This window comes from Simochromis diagramma, unplaced genomic scaffold (assembly GCF_900408965.1).
Source record: "Simochromis diagramma unplaced genomic scaffold, fSimDia1.1 OVJJ01000079.1, whole genome shotgun sequence".
NCBI classification, from domain to species: domain Eukaryota; kingdom Metazoa; phylum Chordata; class Actinopteri; order Cichliformes; family Cichlidae; genus Simochromis; species Simochromis diagramma.
Genome location: NW_024387075.1, coordinates 1,532,499 through 1,549,244, shown reverse-complemented (window position 1 = coordinate 1,549,244; position 16,746 = coordinate 1,532,499). Strand labels below are relative to the sequence as shown.

The following is a 16,746-nucleotide window of genomic DNA, read 5'->3' as shown; positions in this document are numbered from 1 at the left end:
GAATCTCTTCTTCTTTTTTTGCCAACAAACTCATATCTTGCACACTGTGTGTGATTAGCGTTAGAGTAAATAAATGTGCCTAATTTTCCAACTCTTGTTTTATGAATTGATTGTTTAGCCTTACGGAGTCATCGATTTTGAGAGGTTTCATCATCAAAGCAATTAACAAATTGATTCAATTGCAGTGCTGCACGAAAGGCCAGAGGTATTATATCTGTTTCTTTTTGGGGGCGTGAATATTTTTAACAATTTCCTGTTTCCAGGGTCAATATCATGAATTTGTTTTGAAATTTTTGTACTAATTTTCTTAATAGAATAGGTTTTTAAGCTTTAAAAGTAAAAAGATAAAATGAGAAATAGCAGAGCAGATTGAGTTTTTACTCTAACCTCATTACTGCAGGTAAATTCTGTCAGGTAGAAAAGCTTGATGCTAGAAATAGTCCGTCTCAGCTTTAAACGGCACTGTGTGTTGGCAGTGAGTGTGTTCCTGTTGAAGACAGAGTTGCTTCCAATTGGCCAGCTAAATCTCCTCATCCCATCCACATACACTCTCTCTCACTGTCTTCCTCTCTCTCTCTCTTCCCTGTCTTGACTGATGTCGGGCTTATTCCAATCCCTGCAGAGCCGTGTGAGACGAGGAACCAATAGCATGTCGGGGAAGGCGGAGCTAGGAGCAGTCGGCCAGCTTCAGGCAGAGATGCTGCATTTGGACCTCATCGATGGTGCTGACGGTTACCGCGGTGACAAAGAATCCTCGAAGGCGTCTGCAATTTCAACTCCGCCAGTCACCAAGGACCCTGCAGCACCTGTTACCATGGATACTTACCGGCCCAAGAGACCCACGACCCTTAACCTCTTCCCAATCGTGCCACGCACACAGGTATAGCCTGAATTAACCTTATCCTCTCGCTCTCTCACACACACACACATTCACTCACACAGTTACATAGTTTGTGGCAGGTGGACAAATATTGATGAGTAATTCTGGAGGACTGTGGGAATGTTTCAGTGTTTTTCTTTCAGTGTTTTTTCACTCCACCTATATTGGAGCCTCCTCTCACACAAATATTATGTTTGAAATTGTAAATATAACTGGATAACCTACTTGACATCACCACTGGATTCACTACAATTGCTTCTCTGACAGGATGTGTTTTCTCCACTGAACAATAGCCTCAACTGTCATTTCTTTTTTTCTATTGGTGCCCGTCTCTGTTTGCTTCAATGGCGCTTGAGCTCGTGACCATTCGTGTCTGTGTGTGTGTGTCTATGTAAATCAATCTAAGTGAGGACCAGCACTAAGAAGGAAGACATTTTAGGGTAGTTTTAGGCTTTAGTTTTGGAATGGGAGCTAAAAAATGTAAAGTATCGATAAAGAGCAGCGGTGTAGCCATACAAATGTGTGCAACCATGTTCGGGTTTACTGCGACAGTGAAGGTGTGTTTAAAAAATGTATTTGCACTATAGAGCACACATTTAGATTTTTCTTTTTTTGTTCAGTAAAACCTATGAATTAAAAATTGAGTATTACAATCTGCTAATTAAGTTTTGATAATGACAGTGGTATAGTTATGGTTTGAGTAGGTGGTAGACATCAGAGTGAAAGATAGTGATGAGGGCTGAAGTACTTTGTTCAGATAAGGAAAACATTATGACTTGGATCAAAAGGTTATAAAAGCCTTGGTTGTCATGGTTAAAGTATGAACTGATTTGGTTCAGATAGTGTTTGTAGTTTGTTAATAATTACTTATTGAGTTACTTGAAGTTGAGGTCCTCATCTTATTCTTTTCTTGACTCCCTCCTTTATACCCGTAATGATTACTAGACCAGGACATTCATCATTATAGCCTCTTGCTAATACGTTGATCTTCTTGACTTGAGGACAGTGTCCAAGTTCAAATAAAACACATCTAATGTGCACAAAATCAAAACCTTTAGCTAGCTCCAGGAGATGTTTCAACACCTGCACAAGCGTCACTGATGTTTCTTTCAGTTCTGGGAAGGAAAAGTAGCATGTAGCGAGTGGATTAGAACTTGTTAGGTGAAAAGAGCTTCAGAGAATATGGTTGGATGAACAATACAGTTACTTTGCCTTATAACCGAACAAAATACTATAAAATGGGCTAAAGAGTCAGAAATAATGTTACATGATACATTACACTGTTAATTCAGATAATAAAGGATTTGTTGCCATGACTTGTTAATGTGATGGAATTAATTTGAGAGAAAAAAGGCAAAACCATGTCATTCAAGAAAACAAATTAAATCATTTTATTCATGTTTACATTTGAATTCTAGAAATATTTCCTTTGATTCACTGAAATGTAGAACTACCTCTATGTCATATACATAGTAATGTATACAGGGAGTGAGTTTGGCCTCCTTGAGCGCAGGCAGTCAGCATGATCAGCCAAGCGTCTACAGCCTATTTGCCTTTGCTTTGCACTTGATCTGGAAGCAAAGTCTGCTCTGCTCAGTGCTCCGCTTTGTTCCTGTAGGTTGTTTGAGCTGTCAAAACTGAAAAGTATAAAGGAAGTAATTGGTCTCAGTTATGTTTCAACTGGGGAAATCTTCTTGTCTATTCCAGCACTGTTCATTTTTACCTTTTATACAGCAACTAGAAAACATCTAAACCAGTCCTGAAATACTTTACTGTTGAGGTTACTTTAAAAAGTTTAATACATGCAATGAAAGTGAAGACACAGATCAACAGGCTGCATTTTATACCAGATAAATTCATTAGCAGTTGCGGGTGTCGCGTTTTTACTTAAATATTTATTATTTAAAATACTTTTTGGTCATAAAAAATATCATCAGGTGTGATCAAGGAAATCGGGGTAATATTATGTTTTAGTAAAACGAAACACAAAACAAAATCTGTGTCTGAAATACCATCAAAATTGATAGATTGAGAAGATCACATGGCATTATAAAAAAAAATAACTGATCTGTCATCGCTGAAGTAGATTTATTAAAGTATTGTTCTGTTATTGAGACAGCATGGCTAAATCAGTTGAGGCAGAGGTGACAGTGAAGACTTTCACAGTGTGCATCCTTACACAGCAGGAATGAGACAGAAGATTTAGGATAATTTCCAGTCATTAATGTTTTTTCTCAGACCTTGAATTGTTAGAAGAGGCGTAGGTTGTGTACACTGGGCGACTGTTTCCAGGTCAATGAGTGTGCAGAAATGCAAAAGTATACGGCATATTTGCTCTGCATTGTTTTGCAGCGAGTCCCATGTCTGAAAAGCATCTCTGATCAGCATTAACACACTGAGGGTTTTTTTCAAAAGCAGTATTTTTTAATCCAGTAATGTCAATAGTGCCACATCGAGTCAGACTGTTAAGAGGTTGAATTTCATCATTAAAAACCTTTTTTCCTTGTGCAGTGGTCAAATAAATGAGGTAAAATTAGTTTTCTTTACCCATTTTAAAATGAATAACCAGTTCTGATTCTGTCCACCTTTTAGTTGTTATAGTATTTGAAATATCGAGTAGTCAAAGATGCACAGTATAATAAATCTTTTGCAGTACTGAGGAGGGTGCTGCTTTACAGACTGTCTCCACTTTTGCTTCCCAATTGAAGTGATTCAGTGGGCAGAGAGACAGATGTCCCTCCGAGAAAGGATTAATCTAACTCTAATTACTTATCGGGCATGCTCCATATGTTGAAGTGCATGTGTGTTTGTGTGGCAGTGTGACTATATGGAAGGTCTACTTAGATACCAGTAAGAACAAGTAGCATGTTGTCATTTAAAATTGATTTATAAAGTTTCAAGCTGACCTGGTTTTAATAGCTAGCTCAATTTGCAATGAAATTCATGCAGAAAATCCAAATATGGCAGGGTGACACAAGATGCAGCTGTGATAGGCTGAGACAGCTGTCAATTAAGGCACCCCATCTCATTCATTCAGCTTCCGTGGTCTCCAAACACTTCAACTTGGCAAGCTTGTGTTCTGTTGTATCAAGTTCACACAGATTTTAGTCATGGATTCACCCATCCATGACTCCATCTGACTCCTCAGATATATGCAGTTGTTTCCTACCTGCTGATTCACTCTTTACCATGGCAACAGCCCTGTCTCCGCCTGGTACACGTAGATGGAAAAGTGAGTCACACGTGGTGGGTGGACGGAGGAGGAAAAGATGTTATTTTGTGCGTGCTGTCGTCACAGGAGTTTCCAGCTCTCCATCTGTTAAAATCTCTGTTTAACTCTTCTGTTATCTACAACTGAGTGTTAAACCATAGTCTTTCTGTGGAAGCTGTTAAAATAAGCCACTGAGTCACAAAATATATCAGTCGTGATAATGATTAGATTCATAAGCGTGTTTGGCAGGTTTTGAATAATTCCTTTTAAAACCTATTTGGTGGCTAAATGCCAAATTTTCTGGAAACACTGCTGCCTTCTTCGGCCTAATCTAGATGCCATGATCAATTAGTTTATTGGTTGTTGCATTTTTATACATATATTTTAAAAAGAGATTAAAACATGGCTTAAGAACAACTTCAACACCATGCTGAGAAGTGTTTCAGTCACTGTGTTGTGACTGATTGTGGGTGTGGACTGGATGCACTGAGTTGTATTTAATTGCACTCAGCAGAGATGTCACTGTGAGCAGCCACACCCTTTATGATCTGTTCACCAATCACTGATAAGCTGCTCTTTAAATGACTCCTTTCATCAGTGACAATGATCAGCAACCTCTCTTTTTCTGTACTTATAAATGAAAGTGTCATATAGATACCACAAAGATGTTCATATAGATTTTTGTAACAAGGTTGATTTTGCTTTTATTCTTTCTTGATTTCCATATTTAGAAATGTATAGAAAGAAAGGAAACCTCACAAGTTTCATGACTTCAATCAGCAATTACCCCCCAAAACAGCCTAAAGAGGCTGTCTGACTGCGTGAGTGTGTTTCCCAGTGGCTTGTGTAAATGTCAGGTCCCTTTAAATGCACACCACGGAGCATGGACAAAAGAGTTCCTGCTCATTCAACAGAATAAAAGGTTTGTGTGTGCATGTGTGTATGTGAAGTGAGAGAGAAGCGAGAGGAAGAGAGAGACACACACACTCACACACAGAGAAGTTGTATATGTTGTGTCAGGATCCAGAATTCAGTGAGCAAACCCATCTCTGTTCCTCTTTTATCCATCTGTTGTTCCTTCTCTCAACTTCCTTCCTCTTCTTCTTTTTTCAGGACACGTTAAACAACAACTCCCTTGGTAAGAAGTACAGTTGGCAGGAGAAGGTTTCAGGCTCATCCTCGCCCCTTAAAACAGGTGAGCTTCCCCACATCATGTTTATGAGTCATGTTTTAGTTTAGACGCATTTTCTCATTTAGTTGATGGTAACTGGGATGTGCTGGCCAGAATCCATTGTTGTGTTAGTAACATTCAGTCAGTGTCGGCGTGTGTGATTTGCATTGAGTCTGACAGCTTGTGTGTCCCTCTGAACCTTGGGGACACTGCTCAGCCTTGGATTAGCTGCTGGGACAAGTTGAGCTAGCTGAGGCTATGCTGTATATTGTGCGTGTTTGGAAGCCAGCTGAGGCTTAAAGCTAGCTAGAGGCTGTCATAGCCCATTGATGCTGTTCTTTGAAGAGCACCATCCAAAGCTAGAGTAACCAGATTCACAGCCAACAGTTAGAAAAACGTAAATATTAGGTGTTAAGTCGACCTTTTAAAGGCAAATCTGGGGAACAAGCTTCCAAATTCAGGCGAAAATGAACTTTTATGCTCTATTCAAGTAATAGGGACAAACTTTAGAGCTTTTAGAGCACATTGTTGTGAGATGATGCCCTTGTATTCCATGCCCTATAAATTATATAAATTGAAATAATGGCAAGTGTAACAGTGTTGCTGTCTGGGTAGTTTGGTTTTATTTGGATTGGATTGAATTTCATTAGGTGTGACTGCGAGCACTATAGTCGATTTGTCATTTGATATGTCAGACTCACTGAAAAAAACAAATGTAAATCTGTTTGCCGGATCAGTCTGAATCTACAGAGTAGAAGAAAACTGCAAGGAAAAGTTTAACATGTGGCATTTCAGCGATCGCTTATTTAGAAACAGGCCCAGAGGAGTGCCTCTGGTACACGCTTCCCGCCATTTATTTTTATAGTCGACATAAGACCTTATGTCTTCACAAAGCCCTACAAGCACCATTTTAAATTGGTTTTATTAGCCATCTGAGACAACTCTGTTCAATCTGAATTGCAAATCAAAGTGATTCTGTGTAGAAGTAAGGAGAGATTTTACTTTTTAAATATAATGAAAAAGGTAGCGGGCGACACCGGCGGTTGCCCGGGGCGGCATCATGGGCATCGGCAAAAAAATAAAAAAATAAAAATTGATTGAATCTTTATTTTGAACATGTTGAAAAAGTACAACAAAATAGAATTAAAAGAGACAAATGAACAAAGCAAAACAAAAGGAAAACGAGCAACCACAACTCCAAATAACTTTCATGTTCAAAAAGGAACAGGAAGAAGCATAAGCTTATTTAATCCCACCCCTTCCCAACTATCTAGTATCAATAGACTACAGAAATACCTCCTTGCAATTACATTATATGTTATGTGTAATTTTTTTTTTTTTTTGCTCGTATTCATGCTGCCCCGACGTCATGCCAGCGCATATTAGGAATGGCATAGGCACCGATCGGTTTTCTATCGCCCATTTGCTGGGTGTAAGGGCACCCTCCGTTTGCGAGGTGCGCCTGGTGCTTGCGGCACAGGGAGGAGAGGGCGGGGCGGCGGGGGATTCTCTGGCTGGCTGGAGCAGCATCTAATAACCAACTCGCAAAATAAAAACAACCCAACAAACACGAAAACACCAGACATTATGATACAGACTTATAATTTGCACCAATGTTTTTTCGAAATTCTGTACGCGAAAAGTGAGAGCAAGAGCCCTCAGTGCGCCTGCTTGCTGCTGAAGTCAAAGTAAAACTTTATTGTCATCTCCGCTACATACAGTACAGTAGGCTCCAGTTACAGCAGTGCAAGTAAACAAACAATATATATAAGAAGAGTAAGAAAATAAATATACACTTTAGGACTCAGGGTAAAGGGATCAATAACAATTTAAAATTTATATTTTACAGTTTGATGATTTAAAGTCTCACACACAACCCGTCGAAAGGGGAGGGGCCCTGCTGCTTCCAAGTAGAGCACATTTCATTCGTAATGATGTAAATCCAAGCCCATTATGTATTCATGATTTGAATCCTGGGTTGTGTGAAATCCCAGAAATACACCTTAGACAAAGTCAATCTGTGAACTAAGGTGTAGGTGTGTTAGGTTAATTGTAGTGATCCTCAGGTTGGGGGATTTGTGTTCATACTGGAGTGCAAAATTAAAACCAATGGAAGATGGACAAGAAAAGTTCAAAGCCATCAGGTGCTCAGTTTAGAAAAAACAGAAAAGAAGAGGAGGAGAAACGAGCAAAAGATACAGGTAAGCAGATGTGTCATTGGATAATGGCAGGTCATCCTGAAACAATCAGAGTCAGAATACTTTATTAATCCCTAAGGAAATTATGTGGGTTACAGTTGCTCCAAAAAGAAATGGTAAAAATAGTGACAGTAACAGACTAAACTCCAAACAATACATTATGTTACAGGTTTTAATATTAATTAGTCATTGTCAATTGTTGATTTGTCCTGTTCTCATTGTATGATGAATTATGATGGCTGTTTGGTAGCTGTTTGCATACTATGCATACTATCTCTCTCTCTCTTCATATGTGTGTGTGTGTGTGTATGTGTGTGTGTGTGTGTGTGTGTGTGTGTGGTGGGGGACAGGGGGGCCAGAGGGTGTGTTCGCCCAGGGCGCCAAACAGGCTAGGACCGCCACTGAATGAAAAGATTCTTTCAATTTTGCAGTGCTTCTTGTGTGCACACCTTTAACATTTAAATGAAAATGAAACAGATTTAATTTGAAATCAGTCCTGTCCTGAATTAGCCCCTCTGCTATTTAAATGCCATTTAAAATACTCGGGAATGATGTCTGAATCCCCTGCCAATGGATTATGACATAACACGTCAATCACCTTCTCCTGGCTACACTCTGAATTTGATGAGTAATGGGGATTTGGCTGTGTAATCCTGACATCCGTTACCTAACCATTTCTACTTTTTCTCTCTTTCTGTGTGTGCTTTATTTTATCTGCCTGTGCATTCGTTGCCATGTCTGTCTTCGTGCATGTGTGCGCATTTGTTTGTCCATCATGTTTGCGTTTCTGCATCACGTATGTTTGCTCCGTGTACGCGTCTGGGCTTTGCTTGTGCATCTGCGTCTGCATGTGTGTTTGCTTGGGTGTCTGCATGTTTCTGCTCACGCCCGCACTCCCTCTAGGTGACCTCACCCCTCCACGTGAGCACAGCTGTCTAAGCGACGAGGACAAGGTGCACGGTGGGGGAGCGCAGACCAAAGACCGTGGGACCTCCACCGACGCCCCCTGCAGACACAGTCACACCTCGGGACACTCGCACAGCTCATCTGCAGGGGCTGGGACACGGTCCAAGATTCAGGAGAAGCCACCGGCACCACCACCACCACAGAACTATACACCAGCTCCTCTATATCCTTCAGGGAAAGCGGATGGCAGTGGGTCCCACAGGGAGAGGATTAGATACCACACAGATGTTCATATAGAGCCAACAGAGGAGATCTATCTGACTCCTGTGCAACGTTCCGCAGATCCCCTGGAACCCCCCACCGTCCAGGACCGGCCTTTCCTCTCACAGCAGACTGAGCAGGGACGCATGTCCATTAGCTCTGACACAGAGGGACCACCTCCTTATCAGCCCCTCCCAGACCGGACCAACCCCTCCATCTATGAGGAAGACGAGATCTATGTCCCCCCACCGTCATACGCTTCCTGTGTAGAGTCCCTCATCACGCCACCTAGCATGGCTGTGTCAGCTCACTCCTCCCATGCACTGGACCTCAGCCTAAAGGGGACAAGTACAGGAGCTGGGGCAATGCTCAGGGCTGGGTCATCAGTTGAGTACGTTGATGCCACAGATGAAAGCTACTGTGGGGACGACGAGGATGTGGACAGGTTAATAATGGACGCAAAGATGAGAAAGGGAGGGGTAAAGGGAGCCGCCCCACCGAGGACTTCCATGAGCTCAGAGGCCAGCGGCCTGACATATGACTCAGTTAAATATACATTGGTGGTGGATGAACATGCTCAGCTGGAGTTAGTCAGTCTCCGGCAGTGTTACCAAGGCTACAGCGATGACAGCGACTCGGCCACCGTCTATGACAACTGTGTCTCGTCTCCATACGAGTCAGCCATCGGAGAGGAGTATGAGGAAGAGGAAGAGGAGCATGACCCTCGTATAGGAGGAGTGCGTCGAGAGGCCACAGCGTGCCTATCTGAGGATTCTACTCCAGAGGCGGACCTCCACTTCTCCAAGAAGTTCCTCAATGTCTTCATGAATGGGCGCTCTCGCTCCTCCAGTAAGTCTGGTAAAAACTCAATTCCAAACATGGCTAGCATTTAGCTTTTGGTTTGTTTTTTTGTTGCGTAACTAGTATAAAGACTTCTTGAAGAAACTCACTTTGGTTAGCAAATGTGGTCGTCTGACAGTGCTGATGGCAGTTTGGGGTTTTGTTTTTGTTTTTTTTACATTTTTCCCTTTAATCCATTAACTACATTTCTGAGACTTGCTTGTAAATGCCAGGAAGTTTATCAGCACTACTGGCTGGTGCGCTGCCTAATTCCCTTTAAATATACACTGTCAGTGGTGTCTAGCCAAACTGGCAACAATTGCTATTCAAGGCTTAAAGCAGCGCAGCTGATGAAGCAAAGCCACAGGAATGTTCAGGAATCAAAATTTTGTCATACACTAAACACAGTCATCCTAACTGTGGAGTAATACAATACTAAGCCATACTGATACACAGTATAACCATTGGCTATTACATTTACTATGTACTGTATTTGCAAAGTAGTAGTATTTTTTTTATTTATTTTAAAATTATGTCACTTCTGCTTTTAAGTCTCGAGAATAAAAGCAGTAGACTGGACATTTAACTGACCTGTTTAGTGAAAAGGTGCTCAGCCAGCTTGTCCAGGGGATGTGAGAAAACACACATCTAGAAAGAAGTTAGTGAGGCGTTTGAAGTTCTAGACATAAAACTTCCATAAAACTGTAAAACTTCCCAAACTGACTAAAGGCGCATTGGTTGATGTAATTTTGTGTCACTTCCACTGGAAGATTCATTCATTTTCAGTAGGAAGCAGAACAACAATGCACTGATTGTGAAATTCAGAAAATATCTACTCAGATATTCTACTGAGTAGAATAGCCTAGAAGAGACTTAGAAAGTCTAATTGAACTGTAAGTCTCACCTGTTTAATTAGCTATTAACTACTACTTTTGTAGTAGTATTCCAACAGCACCCTATGCCACTTATGTGGTTGAGTATTTAGCCGGGACAAAATTGATTTCTTGTGTCACCATATTTAGTCAACAAGGTTTATTTTATCAGAGATATGATATGATTTGTCAGATAAATCAGTGCTTTGCAAATGCTCAACATCTGTAAAATGACTGTAAAGTTTTGTTTTAACACAGTTAAGATTTTTAGGTTTTAATGGAATTCACTAAAAGTTATCTAAGTTGTAAGATTTAAGAGTAAATTTGGACTATTTTGATGATAAGGGGTCTAAAGAATTAGAAATCTTGTGGGGACCTTGAAGATCCCTTTGTCATATCTTATTAAAGCTGCAGGCTCTGTCTAATAGATGTTTGCTTAAACAGACTATCTGTGATCTCTCAATGAGAAAGAGCGCTGCACTGAGAGGGAGATGAGAATCCTCTGTCCACTGCAGGACTGATTCAATTGCTGTTGCCAGCCACATATTGACACTCATCATAGTGTCTGTTAAAGAGCCAGCATTAATGGGCACAAGAGGCAATTCATGTTATGGAGACAGAGATTAGGAGATACGTGTGTTTACAGTATTTGCTCTAATAGTCCAGGCCGGTCTCTTGGAAGGGATCCATGTATTTTAGTCTCATTAGAAATGCTGCAGCAGTTTTTCTGAGCAGTTCAGGCAGCAGTCACAAAGGTCTCAGGGGAATGTAGGTAGAAATACACAATGCACGTTTGCTTCATGCCTAATTAAAGTGTGATTTATGTCTCAGAGAATGCATACATGTAAATGCTGCATCTCCTAATTATGTTCTCTGTGGTCTTTTTTGGACTTGTGTTACAAATTATAAGCCTGTGTCATTAATCTTTTTGCAAGCCTGACACAAAGGCTGACATTGCATACTGTTTACTTCATATTTTAAAATAAATCTCTCTTGTTTTTTGTCCTTTTTTTGGTATTCAAGGTGCAGAATCCTTTGGTTTATATTCCTGTATCATAAATGGTGAGGAGAAGGATCAGAGCCACCGAGCAGTCTATAGGTAATGACAGTTACACTACCATCCTCGCTGTAATCCCAACAGACATTGTAAAACCGTGAAAAATGACAGTATGTAGTGTGTGCTGTCACTTCTGTTGATTATGATGTTAATGAATTGTGAAAACCATAGTAAAGAAATGGGAAAAAATAAGTCTTATGGTTTGATATTGTAATAACAGTTATGTTTAAAACTTGCGTGGATTGATGAAATAACACTGCGGTAATATCAAATGACACACTATGCTTATATTATCAATAAAGTGTGGCATTCATCTCCCAGTCAGTTACCGTTATAAACATTTGAGATTCTATTTTTCCTATCCAGCCTCTTATGTCTTTGGTCAAACAGACCAGATTGTGTAAGCAAAGATGATCACCTGAAGTATTAAATGCTTTGTGTTCATCTTCACTAATGAATCTTTCGTAGAAATGAGTAATTCATCCAGCAGCTTTCAGATAACTCAAATAAGTCAAACAGCATTTTTTTTTTTTAGAATGAGCCAATCTTCAGGCATTTAACTTAAAGATGTGTTCTTTAAGTGTTTTAATGATAAACCATCAACGCAATTTTTCCATCCTGACCTACTTACTTATTTGTTAAAATAAATAAGTCGATTTTACAGCACATTTAAAACCAAAGTGCTTCAATAAAACTAAAAAAGGGTTCTTAAAACGCCCTGTACTCCCTGTTCTTTTAAGAAAAGATTTTAGTCTGCAGATTGTTGACTACAGCATTTATTTGTTTGGTAGATTTCCAATTTGTGTCAAAGATTAGGTTAGTTTAGAATTATATAACTTGTAATTTAATAGTATCAAAGAGCCCGGGTCATCTTTCAAGCTCTCAGTTAAAAGTAGAAGGCCAAAGACCTCAAATGACCTCAGTTTTGCATTAATTTAACTGGAAGAAACTGGGAGATCCTATTTTTTTATTATCCAAGAATGACATAATTGTAACTGGGAAAAGAAAACTGAGACTTTCCTATAACTGCACCAGTTGCTTTCTGGGTTTTTTTTTCTGTCATATGGAAGTTTTCACCACTGAAAAAAAAAATGCCATCCATAACTTGAAATTTTGAGTTCTTTTCTCCAAATTTTTAGTTAATAAGTTGACATTTCTTTGTTACCTGAAAACAGATGGCAGTGACACAGGCACACTCAACATTGGGTAGTGACAGTATCCATGAGCTACCAGTGTAAACATGTACAAACTGCTGCGTGCTGATAATAACACCATGCCTTTTAGCTAATAACACAGAGATTTCATCATTTCTGAAACCATGCTGAAAGAACTCAGCAGTTGACTCAATCATGACCTACAGCTTCAGCTTTGGTAGCTAATGCCTTCCACCTTTTGCTTACAGGTAACAAGGAAATGACGTACCTTCACAGAGCTTCCTGATTGACTGAGCTACCTTAAAATTTTGAGTTATTTTCTTGATATTTTAGCTTATTAACTCAAAATGTTGGACATATAGCTCAAGATGTTGAGTTATGGATGGCAAAGAAAAAATATACAAATAAATTTAGTGACGGAAATAAGGTATGTCAAGCATAAGGCCCAGGGGCCAGATTCAGCCCAGAAAGGACTTCAGTCCAACCCAATGGATGGCTTTAGAAAAAGGGTAAGGAGGGCGTAAATTTTGGATTTGTAACTGTATTTGCATAGGTTTTACAGCTTTCCATAGTAATACAGACCTCCCCCATAGCCATTCATACTACATCAAAATAAACAAGTAACATGTAAAACATGAAAATGACAAAAATTCCTTTTTTTTTCCATTTTTCTGATATTACTGTATTGGAGATTAAATTTGTGGTTAAATGTCTTTAGAAAGGGGAGTTTTTAGATCTGTCCCACTTAACATCAAAATGACCTGCATGTGACCCACAGTGTAAAATGAGTTTGACAGGCCTTCTTTAAAGTGTCCTCACACTGTACATCAAATGGAAAAATACAGTGTTACTAATATATAGCTGTAAGCAAGGAACTGATTGTAGTTCATTTTTACCCTGGGTTGTGTGTAATATTGTGTAGCAACACACCTGACCAGCTAACACACATAAGTTGCATTTAAGTCACTGATTTAATTTTTTTCTTTACACTGTTTAAAAATTTCCTTGTAACGACAAGCAGGCGTAGGAAACCCGTGTTTGACTTTTAAACCTTAAATTTCATTTTAAATTCAGAGCTACTTTGTGGAGCAGTTAGCACATAAAAATCTCACATCTTTCTCGACAGGTTTGTCCCTCGGCACGAAGATGAGTTGGAGCTAGAGGTGGATGACCCGCTGTTGGTGGAGGTCCAGGCAGAGGATTACTGGTATGAGGGCTACAATATGCGAACTGGTGCTCGTGGGGTCTTCCCGGCCTACTACGCTGTAGAGGTGACCAAGGACACGGAGAACTACAAAGGTACCAATAGTGCTGGGATTTGTAGGAGTGGGCCACGAATATGTTAGTAAAGGGAGAGATGGCTGCTTTAGGCTTAAAAAAAAAAAAAAAAAAAGGGGGCTGTTTACATGCCATGAACATCAGAAATGTCATCAGTGATCAGATTTTCTAGATTCAGTACCTCTGGCATAGTTGTGTTTGTGGATGGGAAGCCTATCAGGGTTCTTGCATGGAGTGTGCTCTGATATGTGGGGTTAATGTGCACTCCAGGGAGTGTTTTACTCTACTTTTGAAATCCCAAGGAGGTGTATGCAGCAAGCAACAGGGGATAAAGTATGAAATGATGTGAAGTGCAATGCTATAACAGATTATTAGTCAGTGGTACTGATCGACAGCTCAAAAATGTATTCTGTTCCCTTAAAGGAGCTAGTGACTGAATTGTAGCTGGAATATAGTGCTGTATGTAGTATTACATTTTACACATCTTGCTTCTTGTGTTTATTGTCATTGTTGTTTTTTTCTGCTTTTCTCTGTGCAGTAAAGAGCAATGAATGGATTGACAGATACCGCCTAAAGTTTCTGGGGTCAGTTCAAGTGCCCTATCACAAAGGAAACGATGTTTTGTGTGCAGCTATGCAGAAGGTAAGCTCATGTTTTACACGCATGTGTAAGTTATAGGAGACGAGACATGTAGGGGGAAAGAGGAGCAAGAGACACGAAAGGGAAAGAGAGAGAAGGACAGAGACCAAATACAGACATGACTGGGAGACATACACAGAGAACATGTCTCTGTCATAGGAGACACAGGGATGAGACAGAGACAAGAAAACAGGAGATGAGAGATACAAATAAACTCAGAGGCATAAAAGAACTAAACTCAACACCATAGGGGTTTAAGTTGCATTTGTGTGTCTTTGTGTTGTTTTGCTTTGATAGCTCAAAAAGTTGTTGTGATGTTAACAATCCATTAAAGCCTTTATAACTTAGTAACTATTATTCTTGGAGTTGTTTTTATCTTGTCACATTTGACCTCTGACCTCTCCTTTAAGTTAAATAGAAGACTATGTCTCTTACTTATTGACGACATATACGCATATAGGGAATGATATATAGGGATCATAAGTTTTGCATAACGTTACTCTGACCTCTTTTTTTTAAGGTCAAATAAGGTCAAACCTTTGAAAAATGTCTTTTACTTTTGTTTTAAATTCTAGTGCCTTTTGTTTCAGTTGACCTCACTGCCTATATTTTACTTTCAAGTTAACCCCAAATTGAATTTTTTTATTGCACTTTAAACTTCTTAAAGTGTTTTTTAAAAAAGAAAACAAAGTTAATACATACAAAATACAATATTATCTCCTTAAAAGTAAATACTGCCCAGAGCTAGAGCTGCCTTGGCAGAGGTTTGCAATTTGTTTGTTTGCATATTCACAGGTAAAGGAAACTTTTGAAGAACTTTATTCTAGTAACATTTTCAAAAACCATCTAACACATGTCTTACAGATTGCTACTAACCGAAGGATGACAGTCAAGTATAACCCACCTTCCTCATGCATCCTGGAGATCAGTGTGAAGGGCATCAAGCTTTCAGTTCAAGAGGATTACTATGCTTGTGACAGAGTAAGACATTTACTGATCCTGTTTATGTCTACTGTGAAATAATTACATGCAACTTCACAGACTAATCAAATAAAAGCTCATCAGCAATCTTTTGGAAAGGTGAAAAGGTTAAGGATCTCACTTTTTCAGTGATGCATGGTTTGGTTCATGTGTTTTTAACTCATAAAGATTTTCTTTCAAATTAAAATATTTTGTTTCTGAAGAAGAAAAGGCTCTTAGTTGTTAGAAGTACTCAAACCAGCCTGTGTGGCAGAAATAACTGGGATGCTCAGTTTTACCTCAGCATGTTGTCTAAACCATGTCTACATCAAAATGCATTGGGTTACTACCCTGCGATTTGCCATTTAGATTTTTGCATTATTTTGTAGTTGAACAGGTTTACCTAATAAAGAGGTTGGCGAGTGTATATTTGAAGAGTAAGGCAGAGAAAGAGAGTGAGAAGCTATAATCTATCAGCACAGTGTTGAAGGAACACATGAGACACATCGCCACCATGTGGCTGCCGACTGATACTGCAGACAAACGTGTTAGTGTCTGGCCACAGTAATTACTTCAGCGAAAAGAAACTAAGAATTCTGTGGGAATTCTATGTATGTATATGGGATCATTATCAATTTAAAGTTCATCTGTTTAAACAATTGAGAAATTAATGTTTTACTTTTATCAAGATCTGATGTTCAGATAATATGTGATGCACTATCGATCTCGATATATTTTAATATTGCAGTCGCCAACTAGTCTAAATTAAAAGCTTTAATTATTTTATCAGTAAGCAAAAAAAAAAAGAAAAATGAAATCAATAAAAGTAAAATATATGAAACAGGGTTTGAAATGTTTGCTTCTTGGTGTTAATCTTAGACGTTTATGCATCCTCTGTTGACAGAGTAACGAGTGCAGTCACTTCTTCCAGTTAAAGAACGTCTCCTTTTGTGGCTATCACCCAAAAAACAGCAAGTAAGTAAAAACTGAAGGTATTAAGCAGTTATGCTGCTCTCTCTGTCGAGACTAAAATTGCCACAAGGTCTCACTATTAGATAAATATTCAAGAATATTGGACCTCTTCCTGCTCACTGATAAAACAAAGCAGGAGTTCATCATTATTAGGTGTCAAAGTAATATACTGAATGTCTTTTTTAAAACTTCTCTGCAGGTATTTTGGTTTCATTACGAAGCACCCAGCAGACCAGAGATTTGCCTGCCACGTATTTGTGTCTGAAAATTCTACCAAACCTCTTGCAGAGTCAGTAGGGTGAGTTGTGTTTTTTTAGGTTTCCTTTGGGCATCAGTCGGGGGTTTTA

The 16,746-nt window shown here is 39.3% G+C and overlaps 1 protein-coding gene across 4 annotated transcripts in view; it reads left to right on the top strand.

Annotated features, from left to right (window-relative positions):
* Positions 1 to 16,746, top strand: part of mapk8ip1b (mitogen-activated protein kinase 8 interacting protein 1b) — a 53,287-nt gene that overhangs the window by 31,739 nt on the left and 4,802 nt on the right. For all 4 annotated transcript variants that reach the window (XR_005697831.1, XM_040045504.1, XM_040045502.1 and 1 more), the window contains 9 exons: positions 623 to 880; positions 5,205 to 5,286; positions 8,364 to 9,476; positions 11,363 to 11,438; positions 13,677 to 13,849; positions 14,367 to 14,470; positions 15,332 to 15,448; positions 16,332 to 16,402; positions 16,599 to 16,697. Coding sequence is in view for 3 of the 4 variants with exons in the window: in XM_040045504.1 (XP_039901438.1) it covers positions 623 to 880; positions 5,205 to 5,286; positions 8,364 to 9,476; positions 11,363 to 11,438; positions 13,677 to 13,849; positions 14,367 to 14,470; positions 15,332 to 15,448; positions 16,332 to 16,402; positions 16,599 to 16,697 (2,093 nt within the window). In the remaining variant the exon portion in view is untranslated. The remainder of the gene's footprint in view (positions 1 to 622; positions 881 to 5,204; positions 5,287 to 8,363; positions 9,477 to 11,362; positions 11,439 to 13,676; positions 13,850 to 14,366; positions 14,471 to 15,331; positions 15,449 to 16,331; positions 16,403 to 16,598; positions 16,698 to 16,746) is intronic.